The sequence below is a fragment of the Manis pentadactyla genome, chromosome 7, assembly GCF_030020395.1.
Source record: "Manis pentadactyla isolate mManPen7 chromosome 7, mManPen7.hap1, whole genome shotgun sequence".
In the NCBI taxonomy this organism is placed as follows: domain Eukaryota; kingdom Metazoa; phylum Chordata; class Mammalia; order Pholidota; family Manidae; genus Manis; species Manis pentadactyla.
This window is the reverse complement of record NC_080025.1, coordinates 122,736,693-122,756,024: the sequence shown is the minus strand read 5'-3', so window position 1 is coordinate 122,756,024 and position 19,332 is coordinate 122,736,693. Positions and strand designations below refer to the sequence as shown.

Below are 19,332 nucleotides of genomic sequence, written 5' to 3'. Positions count from 1 at the left end.
ATTAGGCATATGCTATCTTTTTATTATTATTTATTGTTAATGGCATCACCTTACTCTTCTCTCCCTTGAACTTCCAAGTCATATCACTTTAAAAAAAACAAAAACTTTCTGGATACCCCATAGACACAATAAGCTCTAAGTAGTCCCCCAACACTGCCCTCCACCTACATTCCTTTCTCAGGAGTGGATGATATCATCTGAGTGAGAAACCTGGTGCCAAATTAGGTTTCCTGCTTTCCCATGATTCTCCCACATCCAACCAATCTATTGATTTCTTATTATATCTTCTTCTCACCATCCCTAATACTTCCCTCATTCAAGACTTCATCATCTCTGCTCTCAATAATAGCAACAGACTTCTACCTGGTTGTCCTGTTTCCAGGCCCCAAAACACACTATCTCCTGAACTCATCTTCACAGTTAAATCTTCACAGGTAAATACAAATCGGACCATTTCAATCCTGCCTAACGGATTAGCTATGGCTTCATTAGCAAAACCCAGAAGCTTCATATCCGACTCCTGCTTACCTTTCTAGCTCAGCTCCCCTCCTACCAAGTCCCACCCTTCTCACACTTAGCAATCCCCAAATGCTCTCCAGCTCTCTCTCTTTCTCTTTTTATCTCTGTCTCTGTCTCTTTCTCTTTTTCTCTTGCACACACACCATGCTGTTTTACAGCTAGTACATTATAGTCCACGTTTTTAAAATTTGTTCAGCTCATGTACTAAGAGTACATAAAACAATCACAAGGAAGATATGATCACTTACCTTCCCACCCACCATCTCCCTTACTGCCAAAATACCCACAAAAGGAACTTTGTTACTTGAAGAAAAAAAGTCACTTAAATCAATTTTATAGGTAAGCAAAATTTTCAAAGTCATCTCGCAGACAAAGAACTTCCAGAACAATCACAAATCAGCAATTTTATATATTCCATTTTTAGCATCTCAATACTAAATTTTTTATCTGAAAGAAAAGCTGACTGACTTTCTCATAATGTCATAATGGATTATTATGTGACGAGTTATTTCCATTTGCTGAAATCAAAAGGCGTCAAGAACCTAGAGACCTGAATGTCGAAGAAGCCCAGGGCCAGGGTTGGGGGTGACACCGTTATTCCACAATCAGACCCCCACCACCCACATGCTGTAGATGGAAAGTTTATCATTGTGTATCTTGAATAAGGTCCAGGGAATGTCAAGATGATGCAAACTTCTAGCAGTCTGTCCAAGCTTCTTCTTTCTTTGAATGCCAGTTTCTCCATCAATCCATAAAAGGTACATATGAAGAGTATATTAGAAAATTGCATGCCCCTTGATCACCTTTGCCCTATCGTCTATCTCTCAAAAAAATTCTCAGTGGCTGGCAGACACTATGGTCAGCTGCTATTGTGGAGTAAAATGAAGAAATCAGAACTAGTCTTGAGTTCTATGTGCCATGATATTTTTTCACCTCATAACCTTAAGCGGGGTAGTATTGTGTAATGATGGAACGCATACGCTTGGAAGTCAAAGCCACCTGGGGCTTCTTTCCAGCTCTTCCTGTGTGACCATGGGTGAGTCACTTAATGTACTGAAGTGAGTTGATGTTTCCTAATTAAAAAAAAAAATTATATGAGATGCTGTATGTAAGGCACATAATTAAGTATTGAATAAAAAATGGAAGCTCTTCTTATTAATGAAGAGTTATAAAATAAAATCGATAATTTCAGCAAGGTTAGTTCCTAACATCAAATGGGACAAGGAAACGGTAAAATTATTAGTCACTGAACTCAACTCTCACAATTCAAGTGTTAAAGTTTTCTTGAGAATACAAAAAGTATACTTTTGTCTGCTCAACTCTCAAAAATATTTGTATATTACATATTGCAATCTAAATTTTTCTACTTTTATAAAATGATTAACTCAGAAATCTCCTACCATTGACTTTTAATTAAAACCTATCAGAAAAATAAAACCATTCATAATGATTTATTATTGAAAAATTACATAATTGTATATTAATGGAAGTTCATCCTTTTCCCTATATCTATTATTTAAGAGTAGCAGGTTGGTGTGGGAGAAGGAATATATTTCAATATAAACTGTATGTGTAGTTCCTACTCTGAAGTTTATTAAATCTGTACTGTAATGAAATGATTGGGAACCAAGCAAGTGAACAAAGTTGTATTGACACAGTGTGTTAAAATTTTAGGGGATCTAATTAAGGATGAGGAACATTAAACATAAGAATATCCCTAGAGGTATTAATTTTTTCTGATAATATTTGTGCATAAAAATGTACTGTGCCAGAGAGAGAACCAAGATAGCAGCATGAGTAGAGCAGAGGAAATCTCCTCCCAAAACCATATATATTTTTGAAAATACGACAAATACAACTAATCCTAAAAGAGAGACCAGAAGACACAGGACAACAGCCAGACTACATCCACACCTGCGAGAACCCAGCACCTGGTGAAAGGGGGTAAGATACAAGCCGCGGCCCAGCGGGACCCGAGCGCCCCTCCCCCCAGCTCCCGGCGGGAGGAGAGGAGTCAGAGCAGGAGGGAGACGGAGCCCAGGACTGCTAAACACCCAGCCCCAGCCATCCACACCAGAGCGCAGACACACAGTGTGTGCGTGGGGTGCTGGAAACTAGGGAAACAGGACAGTAAGACCTGTGAGCGGGTCCCCACAGCCAGCGCACCCGGGACAAAGAAAAGTGAGTGCTTTTTGGAAGTCTTAAAGGGACAGGGACTCCACAGCTGGAAAGAAGCGCCCTGGGACACTTAGCCCAGCAGCTGCGAATCCTGGGAAACTCTGGCCACCCGAACCCCCGCAGCACAGCTCGGAGGCCCCTCACTGTGATAAATAGCCTCCTGCCTGTTCCCCTTCAGATGTGGCTCCGCCATATTGGAGCAGCCGCCTGAGGCCAGCCATGCCCACAGCAACTGCAGAGCTAAATAAACTCCATAGCGGCCGGGCAAGATCAGAAGCCCCGTCTGCATGCAGCTGCCCAGCACAAGCCACTAGAGGCCGCTGTTCTCCCAAGAGAGGAGGGCCATAAACTGGCATGAAGGGACTTTCTTTTACCAACACATGCGCCAGCTCCCCACAAATATATCTATCACCAAGAAAAAAAAGGCAGAAGAAATTGACACAGACCAAGATCACAGAGGCAAACCCTGACAAGAAGATAGACCTAACCAGTCTTCCTGAAAAAGAATTAAAAATAAAGCTCATAACCATGCCGATGGAGCTGCAGAGAAATATGCAAGAGCTAAGGGATGAAGTCCAGAGGGAGATTACAGAAATGAAACAATCTCTGGAAGGATTTATAAACAGAATGGATAAGATGCAAGAGGCCATTGATGGAATAGAAACCAGAGAACAGGAACGCATAGAAGCTGACGCAGAGAGAGATAAAAGGATCTCCAGGAATGAAACAATATTAAGAGAACTGTGTGACCAATCCAAAAGGAACAATATCTGTATTATAGGGGTACCAGAAGAAGAAGAGAGAGAGAAAGGAATAGAAAGAGTATTTGAAGAAATAATTGCTGAAAACTTCCCCAAACTGGGGGAGGAAATAATCGAACAGACCACGGAAATACACAGAACCTCCAACAGAAAGGATCCAAAGAGGACAACACCAAGACACATAATAATTAAAATGGGAAATAACAAGGACAAGGAAAGTTTTAAAGGCAGCTAGAGAGAGGAAAAAGGTCACTTACAAAGGAAAACCCATCAGGCTATCATCAGACTTCTCAACAGAAACCTTACAGGCCAGAAAATAATGGCATGATATATTTAATGCAATGAAACAGAAGGGCCTTGAACCAAGAATACTGTATCCAGCACGACTATCATTTAAATATGAAGGAGGGATTAAACAAATCCCAGACAAGCAAAAGTTGAGGGAATTTGCCTCCCACAAACCTCCTCTACAGGGTATTTTAGAGGGACTGCTCTAGATGGGAACACTTCTAAGACTAAATAGATGTCATCAGAGAAAATAAAATCACAGCAAAGAAAGCAGATCAACCAAATACTAACTAAAGGCAAAAAATAAAATCAACTACCCACAAAAGCAGTTAAAGGAAGCATAAAAGAGCACAGAATAAAACAACCAACATATAAAGAACAGAGGAGGAGGAATAAGAAGGGAGAAAAATAAAGAATGACCAGACAGTGTTTAAAATAGCTCAATAAGTGAGTTAAGTTAGACAGTAAGATACTAAAGAAGCTAACCTTGAACCTTTGGCAACCACGAATCTAAAGCCTGCAATGGCAATAAGTACATATCTTTCAATAATCACCCTAAATGTAAATGGATTGAATGCACCAATCAAAAGACACAGAAAAATAGAATGGATAAAAAAGCGAGACCCATCTCTATGCTGCTTACAAGAGACTCACCTCAAACCCAAAGACTGTAGGAACAAAGAAAGACTGAAGGAACAAAACAGCAGCAGAATCATAGAACCTAAGAATGAACTAACAGTTACCAAAGGGAAAGGGACTGGGGAGAAAGGGAGGGAAGGGAGGGATAAGGGTGGGGAAAAAGAAAGGGGGCATTATGATTAGCATGTATAATGTGGGGGGGGTGCATGGGGAGGGCTGTGCGACACAGAGAAGACAAGTAGTGATTCTACAGCATCTTCTACGCTGATGGACAGTGACTGTAATGGGGTTTGTGGGGGGGATTTGGTGAAGGGGGGACCCTAGTAAACATAATATTCTTCATGTAATTGTAGATTAATGACAACAAAATAAATTAATTAATTTTAAAAAAATGTACTGTGCCAGAATTAGATAAAAACACACTGTGCCAGAATTAGATAATTTGTGGCTTTCAATAAAATTAAAAATATTTACATTTTTTAAGTAAAGAACAATTATAAATACATTTTTCTTAATATATTCCTCAAAATCAAAATTTTAAAGTCAGTTTTAGACTCCAAATGTAAACTGTACATCATCTAGTGGGATAAAACTCTGGAAAGTATATAAAGTCTTCAAATAAATAATGATCTCTGTCTACATGCCTACCATTCGTATGACCAGCACTGTGTCTACTGCCTTTGTTTTGTCTAGTCTCCTCAACAATGGGCCTTCCACACTTGAGGAAAATTTCCAGAGCATAAGTAACTAGTCCAACGTCAAAAACTTGCTAATGGCTAACCTGGAATTGGCTTGCTCTTTCCCTATATCCTACTACCAAGGGTTAGGTTTCTCATGATAAATTACTAGAATTTTATTTAAAAGATATTTCTTATAAAAGTTATTTGTCAAAACTATAAGGCTCTACAGCTGCCATGAAAGTAATGAAATTTAGTGCATATATGAATTTGTAGTTCCTCATGACTGGTGTACTTTAAAAATATAATGATAATCAAAGCTGAATGCCACATGAGAAGAAGTAAAATGTTATTTTTAAACCTGGTCTTTGTTTTCCTGTTTCATATTATAATCTATTGATATCTGAAAAGGTAGCCCTTAATTTTCAGAAATTGCAACAATCTTTTGAAAATAGAATTTGGTCATAAATGAGAAACAAAATAAGATTTACTCTTAAAAAAATTGTCAAGAAAAAATAATACTCTTACAAATTAAGAAAAAACATCAATTTTACTATTTAAGAACCAAGTTCTTAAAACAAGATGTCATTTTCACTTGTAGATGAACAATAATAAAGAATTTAATAGTCCCCATTGTTGGTAAGGAAAACTGGCCTTCTCACTCACTATTGGTGAGATCCGTAAGTGGAACAAATTTTTTAGAAGATAACTTTGCAATGCCTATGCAAATTGAAATGCATATACCCTTTGCATTATCAATTCCATTTCATCCTGGCAAAAGTGTGCTAAGATATATATAGAGATGCTAACTACAATATTTCTGATGGAGAGAAATCTCCAGAAAATTAAATGTCCACCAATTAGAACTTAAAAAATTGTCATATAGTGGTATAGTAGGGTACATGTGGTCACTAAAAACTGGACTGATATGCTAGATACCCAAAATATATTGTCATGTGGGAAGAGCAAGTTATAGACAATTATGGATACCGTAGTCTCATTTTGTTAAATACACTGTTAAATTAATTAAGCAAGGAGGCTGTTAGACTACAGTGGCTGTGTTGCTCTACATAAGCAAACCAAAGTCTAAGCCTTAAAGTTAAATAAAAATGCTAAGGACAATTAATCCCAAATATCTAACTAGGCTTTAAGCTATACCCAAACAAATAATTTCCTTCCTTTGCTTCCCTACTGTCTCTGATAAGCCCTCCTCTAACTCGTGTCAGTCAGTAGGCCACTCCTAACCATTTTTGAGATTACATACAAGAAACTATCAATGGTATTATCACTGGTAATTCACCAGGAATTATCATGGGTAGAGGCAGGAGGAAAGAGGATTTTTCATTTTCCACTATGTAACTTATCATTTTGCCATGAGCAGCAATGTCTTTATAAAAATAAAAAAGATTTTAGACCAACATAATAGAAAAGACTACGTGTCTCCATTTTTTAAAAATTGGAGCTTAAAACATGTAAGATAATTTGACACATTTGATTGCTTTGCAATCAAGCCATGTCAATTCAAGTAGAAAACGAAGTTTAGACATAACGAAATATAGTCTGTAACAAATGAAATGTTTTCCTTTTTCCTCACAGGAAACTTAATGCTTCATAGAGTTTACCTTAAGATCTTAGACTTTGGACCATAACTTGTGAGTACATAGCAGACTGTGGATTTGGCATATACCAAACAGAACCAGCCCTTGGTGGTTTCATCCTTTTTTGCCAGTTAAAAGAAGTCTGAGGCGAGGGTAGCAGGAGGCAGTGACATCCGCGCAGGTTAGCCCAGGCAGGGCACGCACTTACAGCGGCTCCCAGCTTTGAAGGGAGTTGAAGGCTAATTGTATCTACATCAGATGGTTCTTTTCAATCCTGTGCAAATTAGAGTCCTCAAGGGAATCAGAGAAAGCAAGGAATTCTGGTTCTTCTCTCTTCTTTTGTTTTATTCTCTCCTACCCACTCTCCCCCACCTCCAAGTTGCCCTCTGATTGCAAGCTGAGAAAAGAGAAATATCCAGGTTTTCAATTGTATTGATGGGTTTATCAATGGGTTTTCACATGCCATTCTTGACCACTCCATGTTAAATTTCAGTGTCATCAAAATGTCAGTATTTGGGGCAGAATGACTGTGTTGAAACAATCATGGCAGTTTTGCAAGTGAAACAGATAATGGGAACTCTAGTACTCAAAGCCCGGCAACACTAAACGGCCAGGTTGCAGAGTCCTGAGACGGAAATCTGAAACCCCTGGTTAAGATTTCAGTTTGTCAAGTTCACAGGAAACTGTCATTCCACTATAGTAGTTCAAAAAGATCTTTCCAAAAATGACCTTCCAGTGAGAGATGCACCTTTCAGAATTTGTCTAAAAAGGACACTTTAAACTGGACATATTGTTCATTTCAGCTAACAGGTAGAGTTATGAATATGCTACAGAAGAACTCACAGTGAAAAACAAAGTGTTATCAAAGAGAAAAGCGTTTCTGCTTTCCCATTAGTTCTGGGCTGAAGTCTTAACTGACAGTGACTGAGTGACAGCACAGCAGCGTATGAGGATCCCCCGAGTTTGGGCAGGAAGCAGAAGCAAGAGAGCCTGTGCCAGCAGCCTTTCCTTGCATTTCCTTGGATTGGCAAAGAAGGGCAGGTTGAGCAATTTGGGACTGGTTTGTCTGAATAATTTCAGTGGGCTTTGGGCTGTAGGGAGGAAAAAGTTTTCCTCAGCCCACTTAGAGTACTTGGCTAGGTCTGAAAATTAAACTGACAAACACAGATTAACAGGAGAAAAACATACACATTTATTTGATGTAAGTTTTACATGACATATGAAATGAAGACCCACAGACACAGTTAGATCTGTGTGTTTTTTATGCTAGATTTGATGAAGAGGAGGAGAGTGTAGGAACATGCAAAGGAGCAGGAGGTCATTGTAGTAAACGAGGGGAAACAGCAAGGCATGTTGGTTTGGATGCTTCCTGGTGTCCCTTTGTCTTTGGAGATAAAGATGCTCATTTCTCCAGGTACAGTCACACCTCATTTTATTGCGCTTTGCAGTTGCTGCATTTTTTCCAAGTTGGAGGCTTGTGCAACCCTGTATAGGTGCAAATCTATTGGCACCATTTTCCAACAGCGTTTGCTCACTTCATGTCTCTGTGTCACATGCTGGTAATTATTGCAATATTTCAAACTTTTTCATTAGTATTGTATTTGTTATGGTGACTGGCTGAAAGCTCAGGTGATGATTAGCACTTTTTTTTAGCAGTTAAGTTTTTTATACTAAGTTTTTTGGCAATAGAGTTTTTTAACTAATACATTTTTGAATGAGGTAGATAAATTGCTTTTTATATATAACACTATTGCCCACTTAATAGACTACAGTATAGCAGAAACATAACTTCTTGTGCACTGGGAAACCAATAAACTCACTTGACTTGCTTTATTGAGAGAATCGCTTTATTGCTGTGGTCTGGAACCAAACCCACAATCTCTCTGAGGTGTGCCTGTACACAAAGGGCACCTTTGTGTTTTTTTTGCTTTGATGGTTTTATGGTTTATTCCAGCAAAGAAAAGGGAGTTGGGAGGAGGTCAGAGTGAACTTCCTGCCTCTGCTGTTTTCTCAAACTCCTTCAACGTAAAATATTCAACATGTCAAGGTGCCGTCTTTTGAGGTAGTGTGTCCTGAACCCCATCAGGGCTACAGAGGTGACCTCTAGTTGCCTGGTACCTGGCCCTGTGATGACTAACACAGAAGAATATTGCCTCTTGCAGTGTACAGGCCAGATAGAGGAGGTAAGGCTCCGGACTGTTTTGTTTGCTTGTCAAATAACATGCCCTTTGCTATCCAAGAATTGGCTAGCCTGGGAGGGGCAGTCTCTCCACTGCCAGAAAGGTGTTTTAAGATGTTGAAACTTCAGAAAATACAGAAACTTAAGAAAAGATTAGTACACCATTACCTTGGACTTATAAGGCCGGAATTTAGGAGTAAGATGATTGTTGCCATGTACCCAAAGAAACAGAGGAGAGTGGTGGGGAGCATTTTCAAAGTCAAAAATAATTTCCAAAGAAGTATTTCAAAATAAACACCCTTCTGACAAAGGGAAAAAAATGCCTTCATCCATAGTTGCTAACCAACTGAATTAGAAACCTACCAAATTCTCTTTCAGTCGATAGCAATTATACTTAATAGTCATTACAAGTTTTTTCCAGCTTCTTATTGAGCACCCACTCTGTGCCACGGAATTGCGCTGTGTCCTAGTATCCTGAGCACATGGCTGTGCCTTCGCTGAGCTTATCTGGGAAGAATATAGGCCAGAAATCACTCTTCCATTACAACATGAGGTCACATGACAAGGAAATGGCTTCACGGTCCTCAAATGTCTCATCACAAAATAGTGCATGCATGACTGTCCTCTATTCAGCAGTAGGTTGGTGCCATCTAAAGTTCACTACTCCTTTGCCAGCAGCCAATTTATAGAAAACTTTGAGAAATTAAATTATTTCATTACTAATTCATTACCAAATCAAGGTCAGCATTTTGGAAATATATCTCATTTTATGGCCTTCTACTCTCCATGGTATCTTATATGCTTCTATGGGCTGTCATTTTCCTGGTGGTCATTTTTGTGTTAGCATTATGTTTATATATATATTAAGAATCCAATGGTTAATTTTCCTGAGTGGATATATTTATCCAAAATTCACTGCCAAGAGCTTTTTAAAATTTTACTTCTCATGTCTTTACCATTACTTAAATAAATATCTTGAAGTCTTTTTTGTGATCTCTTTAGTGAACATCTGCATTTTCCCAACAGTATTGGATATATCTAAATAATAAACCCAATGGCCTGTTTTTATTTACTCTCCTTTCAAATTCATTTTCAAAGACAAAAGCAGCCATTGTCTCTGGTCATTTTGGAAGAGAGCTCTCTGCTGTGTCAGAGAGACAGGTTTTGTATGACACTTGAGAGTTTAAGGATGCAGTGTGCATCTAATAAACTAATTCCATATATTTTTAAGCTAAATTACTCAATTCCTTTAGTACTCTGTTGCCCATAGTTCCTTAATTTTTACCCCTGTATGTATGTGTCACTGTAACTCGGGGGGGAAAATCGCAGGACAAAATACTTTTGAAACCGAAATCAGTCAAAGGAAGAAATAAAGTAGGAGAAACCCATTTATTGCCTACAAGCAGTTGTCCACTTCTGTTCTCCCTGTGTCTCTTGTGATCTGGCTACAAGAAAAAGGGATCCCACCCAACTTCTTTGGGCCAGATATGCCCTCCCTCACCCTTGTAATTACCTATTGATAGGGAGATGGACTACTTCCCTCCACCCCTCGGAAACACACCTATTGATACGGAGATGCACTAAGGCCAGGAGAGGTTCTGGAAAGACTGCAACTTTACTCACAGCCCACCCCTCCAGAAATCTCACCTTACAATCTACTCATTCTCCATCTTCCTCAAGGGTCCCTGTGTTGAGAAAACTGGAGCATTGTAACCAGACTAATAACATACAGTAGCAACAGCAATTAAATCATGATAATCCTCAAGCTGGAGGATTCAACTAGGTTCAAAGTCCTATGCATATTGAGTCTGCAGCTTGCCCATTCCACAGGTAGGGAGTTCAAAGCAATCATTATGTGGCAGCTGCAGCCAGGGGAAGGGTCCAGGCCACAGGGACTGTAAGAGATAATAACCTTAAGGGTGATAAGATACATGTTTTAATGACACCAGCATAGGCAAATCTTGCCCATCAGGTAGGATACTTGCAAGAGAGTGGTCCTGTGATAGGACAGTGACAGGAATGGGATCTCATCCTGGTCTAGTATACCAGACTTGCACCCACCTCCATGTGGGAGTTACAGATGGGTCAATATATAGGGCTATAGGAGGTACATGCACTGGCCATAAAGATAAAACAAAACTTCCCTGTAAGATGCTCTTACCTCCCAGACGTTTTGGGTACATGACCATGATCTTGGGGACCACTCTGCTGTTACTCCAGGAATACACACGAGGCCAGCTCCCAGGCCTTATCCCCAAGGTCCAGAAGGGCTGACCCTTCTGTCCATGTGTCAAAATGTCCAGGGCCACATCCACTCAACAGAGTCTCCAGGGTTTAACGCAGTAGGGGTTGGCAGCAGGATGTTGCTCTGCTGGCTATTTCCTGGCTTCAATAGCTCTTCTTTGGTTTGTACATACAGTTGTACAGGAGAGGCAGCAATGTGTGTTAGCATGTCCACAGAGCTTAAGGCTCCTTTTTGGGGTTTCTCATTCAGATGCCTTAACACTGTTCATAAACGAATTGACCAGCCCTGTAGACTATTGGTGTCCAACTTCAGGCCAGATTTCAAACCATTGTACCTCTCTATTATGCCCTGGTAGGGTTATAAGGTACATGAAACGTCCACTTTATTCCTAAATGTTGCACTCATTCTTGTAACATATGTCCAGTAAAGTGGATGCCTTGACTGCTCTCAATCACCTGTGGCTGGCCATAGGCTGCAAAGAGATGCTCTAGGCCCCTTTTGGTCATTTGCTGATCGCAGGATGTGCAGGAAAACAAACCAACAGGCCAGTAGTTGTGTCCACACAAGTCATGGCATATCCTTCTGATATGGGCAGAGGCCCAATGCAGTCTATCTGCCACCTGATAAGGGGTATCAGCCCCCTTACTATTGTCCCATGTTGCTGCGGGACTTCTGTGTAAGTCCCTCTTAGAGCACACAAGGCTCTGCTGACTTTTTCAAAGGTCAACAGCAAGCCCCACTGACAGTGTCTTTTGCCCCATGTGCAACAAATGCTGACATAACCATTGGTCTACATCAGAGGCAGGCTTTCCTTCTAGCCAATGCACCTGGGCCAAAGTGTCTGTTTCATCATTCCCTGGGGATGCCAAAGGCAAATGCACAGTCACACGATATACAATAACTTAGTCTGACCAGAGGCCCAAAGGTCTTGCCACAACTCTTGCCCCCAGAGGGGCAGATGTCCAACCATCGAGTTGGCATGGTACCATGTTGGTAGCCAAAGGGTCAAGCCCCGATAGGTAGCCCAGCTGTCAGTGCAGACAACTATGGGGGAGGGCTCCTTGGTGATCATGAGTCATGCTGCCCACAGCTCAGCCCACTGGTATCCACTTCTGCTTGCCTGTGTCTCTTGCGATCTGGCTGCAGAAAAAGGGATCCCACCCAACCTCTCTTGCTCCCCTTGTAACTACCTATTGATATGGAGATTCACTAAGGCCAGACAAGAGATTCTGGAAATTTTGCAATTTTACCCACAGTCACATTCTGTAGACAATTTCTGTTGAAATGCCCATTATCAGCATCAGTGTACAAGCTCCTCAAAGGCAGGGATATTGTGCAATTCTCTTTGTAACCTCAGATACAAGCCTGACCCCTGGCAAAAATACTGGATCTATGTATCTATTCCTACACCAAATGAAAATGTATCCATCCCCTTTCTCCTACAGACATTTATTGAGTTATTTGTAAGGCTAAATGCTTTCCATGTATTATATATTCAATTCTCGGAAGAACCTTAGAAGTTATTTATTATTGCTGTTTTATTAGAATGGACTCTGGGTCAGGTTAACTCTGTCAGCTAAAGCATGTTGGAAGCTGGGATTTGTTCTTAGAACTGTTCAGCTCCAAAACCTATGCCTTTTCCAATTTGCCTTGCTGCCTCCTTTCTTTCTAAATCCTGATGCCCTGACAGCCATTTGCCTATTCTAAGTAAATGAGTCCATATGTTGTGTCCTTTCCAGATCATTATCAGTCTCTTTTCATGGCTTACTTATGAAAACACAGCTTTGATAGTGGAATCATAACTGGAGCAGAGAATGAGGCACAAAGCTAAGGAAAAGGTAGTATTAGTTCAAGACTGTGAAAACTGGTTATGACAACTCCCTCCATTAAAATTCTTTAGTGGCTTCTTATTGGCTTTTATTTGTTCAACAATATTTAGTGGGCACCTACTAAGTCTTAGATAGAAGCTCATCACACTGTGGATATAGCAGCAAGTAAAATACCTTAAACAGCTGTTCTCATGCTGTTTACATTACAGGGAGTAAATGCAGATGAATGTATCATGCTGGGATGTGACTGCATGGAAAAAAAATAGGGCAGGTCAAGAGGCTCAGGAGTGGCTTCCTTGTAAAGTCCAAAGTTCTTAGTATGGTAACAAAACCATACTAACCATATTAAGTATAGTTTCATCATTTGGCCATTAGTCTATACCACTGTGAAAACCACACTCAATGTTCTATCCTTCTGAACTTCCTTCCGTCTCATGCCTCCACACTATCTAACTGCTATTCAATTCTCAAGGCAACTGACACATCTTTTACATGACACCCTTAAAATTCTTCTCTGATACCTCAACTTCTTGTATGCATGCTAGAGTGTGTTGAATTTCTATCATAGCATTTGTCATATACTACATTGAAATTTTCCACTTTCAATGTCTGTCTTGAAATATACAACAAATTCGCTGATGGAATGGAGCATGCTACTTCACTGAGAACCTGGGACCCTTAATACTGAGACTGGCACAGAATAAATACGCAATAAATTCTCAATGAAGGACGTGAATGGAGGCTTAGATGAAATAAAGCATTTTTGGTATACAAGATTGTCAAGCTGACACTAAAAGTGAGAAGAAAATTGAAATACTTTAGGAATTCTGATGACATACTAAGCCATGTACAAAAGTGGACAGGATAATCACTTTTCAAAGGTTACCTTTTTATAAAACACAACTTGAACAAGTTAGCAAGATGAAATGGCTAAAAACTATAGTTCTGTGCTTGAGGCAGACTAGTACACCTAGGATAATACATTTTGAAAGATAAAGTGTTTCACTTTAAACTTTTCTTGACATTATAAACTACAAACTATGAAGATATTCATTTGCAGTCAATGGCATTATTCATATTTTCACTTTTCTCTGAAGAAAATATCCAACTTAGAAGGCTGACCACCTGGTTCTGCTTTTAGAAGGGCATTTTATACAAACATCTTCCGTAGCACAGACATTAATCTTACGAATTTTTCTTAGGTCAACTCTCTCCTTACAGTTAACGTGGGCAAAACAGCTGCAATGAAATCTTTCAGAAAATTGCTTCAGGTCTTCAAGTGTGGGATTCCCATGTACTGCATATGTTCCACCTTTTCCAGTTTGAATAGCAAAATTCACTGGGTTCAGGTGAAGGTAGTCACTTGAATTCCAGTGTTTCCTTGTACATACTCCTTGATCCTGGCACAGCACTTGGTTACACATTTTGGCTGCTAGGGTGACATTGATTACGTAAGGATTCAGTGTAGTCCTCATGTAATTGTCTAGGTTCATGCACGATTGCTATAAAATTATAAGGTCAGAATATCAAGGGACAAATTAGCTCATATGGTGAATCAATTCATAAGCAAATTAATAAATTAATTACTTTTCTGAATATTTAACAATCAGGTCTCATGAGCTGGGACAAGTAGGAGCTGGCTCTGTCATGCCACTCGGTCTGACAAATGGCGTGGAAGGAAATGGTCTGCTTACATTTGATAACAATTGCTTTCAGTCAATTCCATTCACTGCAAGTACATCTGCAAGTACCAGTTTTTCAACTAGTTGATGAATCAGAGGAAACACAACACATAATCCATGATTCTATTGATTACAAATGACAAAGAAAAAAAGAGGAAGTAATAACAGAGCTTGCATTCAAATGATCATAAACTGGAAAAGGTAGCAGAAATATATAGAACAGAGTTCACAGGAAACAATTCCAAGGCAGTGTCACTAAGTAGAAAATAGTCACGTTCAAGTTGGAGGACTCTTTCTGAATAATACTGAGCATGATTTGAGATTCATGGTGGAAGAATGTGAACCTCAGATTAAGGTAAAAAAGAAGTGTGACACAGAGTACATCACTTCATCATGCCAACTGGGGAGTGCTGATTCATTCTTCATCAGAATAAGGGTGGAGTTCTAGCTTACAAAGAAACAAAAAAAAAAAAGGAAGTGCTATGGAAAATTTATAAGTGATTCCATCATAGAATTAATAGGACCTTTGAAAGAGGAGTTTATAGATTTTGGGAAACAACTAATGAAAATTAGAAATGTACTTGAAAGAATTATTTTTAAATAATTTTCTAACATATGAAAGATTTTGCAAAAGGGACATATTCCTTTTTGGGAGCTTGTATTTTATGTTATTTCTCTATTGGTGATCAGAGACCAAAGAATTCTACAAAATAGGTAGAAGGGCTCCAATTACCTTCAAAGAATTTCACAAAGGTGACACGGTGATTGCTGCTAAAGTACTTTTATAAACGAAGTAAAAATATGGCTAATCTATCTAAAGGACAAGAGAGCCAAAGGTCTATTCTGGTCTTAGAGTCACGTAAGTCCTAGGGTAAGACCCCTGGGCCATGAGCCGCACTGGACAATCTCTGTGGTACTTACGTCTGTAGTATTTCCTTATCCACCAGAGAAGGAGAAGTTCAACCCCAATAGTTTTGTTGTTGTTTTGAGTCAAAAGAATTGAAGAAGTGGGGGGATAAAGACCAGATGTGGAGAATTAAATAAGGATTAAAAGAAAGGAAGAGAGAAAAGGATTAGATCATGGATAGTAAAATAAGGGCTTTTTAAACTAAAGAAACTGCATTAAGAGAAAATGAATAAAATTCACATGTACTGAACAAAATAATTATGTTTTTCCTAATAAGTTTTACTCAAAATTTTACTTCAAATGGTCGCTACTAAATATATCCTGTGAAAAATAAAGGAGAGTTCTTTTCCTTTCCTTTAGGAAAGCTTTGAAAAATTTAGTAATATTTTCAAAAAGTAACTCCCAATTTCCCACACACACCCCTCCAACCCCTTTTCCTCCCTGACTGACCCCCACCAAACCACTCCTCCTAACGTTTTTCCGATCTCAGTAGCAGCTCCTTCAAGTCAAAAGCCTTGGAATCATATTAACCACTTCTCTCATCCACCCTACTTACTCAGTTCCTCAGCCAATCCTCTCAATTCTACTGGTGGATTACATTCAAAATCCAAACACACGCCAGCAGCTGTGGTCCCGGCCGGCAACGGCCTCCTCAACCTGAGCCTGCTCTTACCCTCTATAAACTCTCCTCAGCTCAGGAAGGTAATTCTCCTGAAGTGTCTGTCGCAAGTCGCTACTCTTCTGTTCAAACCTTCCAGTGGTTTTCCATCTCTGAGTAAAAGGTCATTTCTTGAAAAGCACATTCCAGCCTGAAGGCATCACCAACCCCAGTGTCCAGAGACGTGGTCCCTTATTTCCATCAAGTCTCTGCTCCAGCAGCGCCTCATCAGACCCGCCACATCTTAAATAACACCATTCCTTCGCCTTCCATGCTGCCTACACTGCTTCATTGCTCTTCACTGCAATTTTCACTACCTAACCTGTTCTATCTGTACATGTGGCAACTCCACTCATGAGAACGCAGCTCCATGGTGAAGAGACTTGCCTTCATTCACTGCTGCGTTTCTAGCACCCAAACAATTATCTGGCACATAATCATAACAGGTGTTCAAGAAACCAAGGGTCAGCAAACTTTTTCTGTAAAGGAACAGACTAAATATTTTAGGGTTTCAAATGACACAGTCTCTGCTGTAAAAACTCAGTTATTCCTTTGTAATGCAAAAGCAGTCATAGACACCTAAGTGAATGGGCATGCCTGTGTTCCAATAAAATTTTACTGACTGACACTGAAATTTAAATCTTACATTATTTTTATGTATCATGAAATACTAATTTTTTAATCCACTTAACTGCACAAAAGCAACCCGTAGGCCAGATTTGGCCTGTAGTCATTGTTTACTGGCTACAGCAATCAACTGTCAATGGCTGACTACATGACTAAATGAATAAGTAAGATCCATGCTTAAAAAACACTAACTGAATGAATGAATGAATGAATGCACGTTAACTAGGTGGAGCTCTTCTGAGAGGAGAGAGCATAGTGTAGTAGAAAAAAACACCACACATCATGTCAGAAAAACTGAGGTTCAAGTCCTGTTTTTGCTATTTATTGGCCATGTAGTCTAGATAATTTTAATTGGTCTCACTGAATTTCTGTTTCCTCACTGGAAAACAGGTACCATAATTTTCTGCCTTACAACATAACCATATAAATGAAAGATAGTTTGATTCAGTCCATATAAATCAAGTATCTACTGTTACATATGTGTGAGGCATGGTATTAAGTTATTCAATACCCCAACAATCCTCAGAAACATTAAAAGTAGAAATGTTTTCATCTATTGCCTATCAATTCAATTTACCTTATTGAGGCTGAAATTGAGGCTTCCCCAAATTATAGATCCAGAGGCACCTAGAGCAACACTCTCACCAAGTGTATTCACAAGGTCATCCTGGCAAACGTGATAGAAAAAGTTAACAGATAGGAATCAATGAAAATGTTAACACGTATGACGGTAACACCAAAGCTAAGAATCCTGACCCAATAACAATAATTTAAATATTTCCCCACTATTTATTTCTATCTTTTATGCTGCCACTGCTCCGCTATAAATTTTTTTTATATTATAATTTAAATTATTTCTATCTCATGGGGAAAAAAAGGGAACTGAGTTAACACATTGTCTATACTAAGTTTTCTATGGTTGCTAAGAGATCATGTAATTATATTGAAATGAAACTTATTCTTATTTTGCATTCATATAATGATACAGAACTACTGTGTGCATATTCATAAATGATATTCAAAGCTAAATTTCACTTGCTTCAAAAATGATGCTAAATATGCTAAAGTCTACTAATACCATTCATGGACCCTATTTCATAACCCTCACACCTTAATTTACTTACCTGAGATAGGTATTTCAAAGACACATCAGTAAAAACAGGACGGGCATATACAAAAACCGGAAGTGGGCTTTTAGCATTGGGTACTTTAGAAATCCGAATGGCTTCCTGTACACGATTACGGACATAGAGTGTAGCTTTCTGAGGAGACTTTAATTTGCTATTCAAATATATGGATGGAAAAAGGGCAGTGCTTTCCTTCCACAACCAGTTGAGCTCATCATTTCTGCTCTTCTCAATATCTAAGCAACTTCCATTGTAATTGGGGTTATTATAATCATTATTATAACAATCAGGGAAAAGGTAATAACCCCACAAGTGATTTGGCCGAAGTAATTTTCCCAACTTTAAAGTCTCTTGCATGAAATTCTTTGCTGCCTTTTCAAAATCTATTTTGGCTATTTTGGTAGCCTCTGCAACATTAAGCTTTACATTTTTTTGCTGAACCAACTCAATAGACTGATTCCTATAAATATCTTTAGGCTTCCAGTTTCTTGCCCAGAGAGGCCTCCAGTTTTCCCAGTCAATGACAGCCAAGCCCACCTTGTCTGTTTGAATGTAGTAGAAAATGTTGTCCGTAGCTTTGTCTAGATGATTTTTTAAGGATCCCAACTGGGGGATTCCTTCATTCACATTTCTGCCAGTCGCTTCATCTATATAAGGGTAGTAGCCAAGTCTGTCAGCATAAAACAACGTAATGTCTTGATCTTTGGCATCTTTTCGGGGGCTTCCCATCAAAGAGAAGAGTCTCAGATCTAGAGGCACATTAAATGTTGCAAAACAAAGTTCAGTTGGGACATTCCAGCCCCAGAGGAAAGGGCTGTCTGGGATAAGAGGGGGTGCTCTGAAGTCCAGAGTCAAGCAACATGAAATCAGAAGGAAGGTGAACACTGCCTGGGATGCTGCAACGGACCCAAGGAAACTCCTAAGGAAGGTATGCTTGAACCTTAGCACTCCCATTGCAAAGAGTAAGGACTATAAAATCACTTCTTTTTCCCCTACATACTTTGGTTTATCCAATATTTGATGCAAGATATAAACATAGAAAAGAGATAGTAGAATGAAGCTACTTTGATGGGTAAATAGGTATAATGGTCATGTTGCTTTTAAGTATTATTCTTCTTGCTTCATGTTTCAGGAGTGTTTTTCAAGATGCTTCATCTATAACTGAAAAAAAAATAGAGAGGATATATTGTTACAGTACATTTCTGTATCAAAACTTGTAAGCTTTACCAAGTTCTCAACTTTAAGGGCAGAAAGTTTAATTGGATTTTTGAAGATGGACGCCTCCTATGTTTGAATCAATAAAATTATTTCTGCTATGTATGATACAAATCCTATAATAGCTAGCATTTGTTTCAACTTCCCAAAGCATTACTGAGCCAGCAGAGATGTGAATGAAGCTATTTTTCCTTTTGCCTTCC

The 19,332-nt window shown here is 39.2% G+C and overlaps 1 protein-coding gene across 2 annotated transcripts; it reads right to left on the bottom strand.

Annotated features, from left to right (window-relative positions):
• Positions 1-13,769: 13,769 nt before the first annotated feature.
• Positions 13,770-18,889, bottom strand: SPAM1 (sperm adhesion molecule 1). Of its 2 annotated transcripts, XM_036905592.2 has the most exons (3): positions 17,912-18,889; positions 17,365-17,454; positions 13,770-14,415 (listed from the first exon to the last, which is right to left on the bottom strand). In XM_036905592.2, exons 1-3 carry the CDS (start codon positions 18,866-18,868, stop codon positions 14,023-14,025), a joined length of 1,440 nt encoding a protein of 479 aa, XP_036761487.2. In that variant the 5' UTR covers positions 18,869-18,889; the 3' UTR covers positions 13,770-14,022. The 2 variants fall into 2 exon arrangements, with proteins under 2 accessions (XP_036761487.2, XP_057360719.1); XM_057504736.1 differs by lacking the exon at positions 17,365-17,454.
• Between the last annotated feature and the right edge of the window lie 443 nt (positions 18,890-19,332).

Coding starts and splice junctions, on each gene's coding strand:
- SPAM1 (XM_036905592.2), bottom strand. CDS start 18,868: ATGGGAGTGCTAAGGTTCAAGCATACCTTCCTTAGGAGTTTCCTTGGG. Junction 17,455..17,911: donor CTTTGAAATACCTATCTCAG/GTAAGTAAATTA, acceptor CACGTTTGCCAG/GATGACCTTGTGAATACACT. Junction 14,416..17,364: donor TCAATTTCAGCCTCAATAAG/GTAAATTGAATT, acceptor ATAATTTTATAG/CAATCGTGCATGAACCTAGA.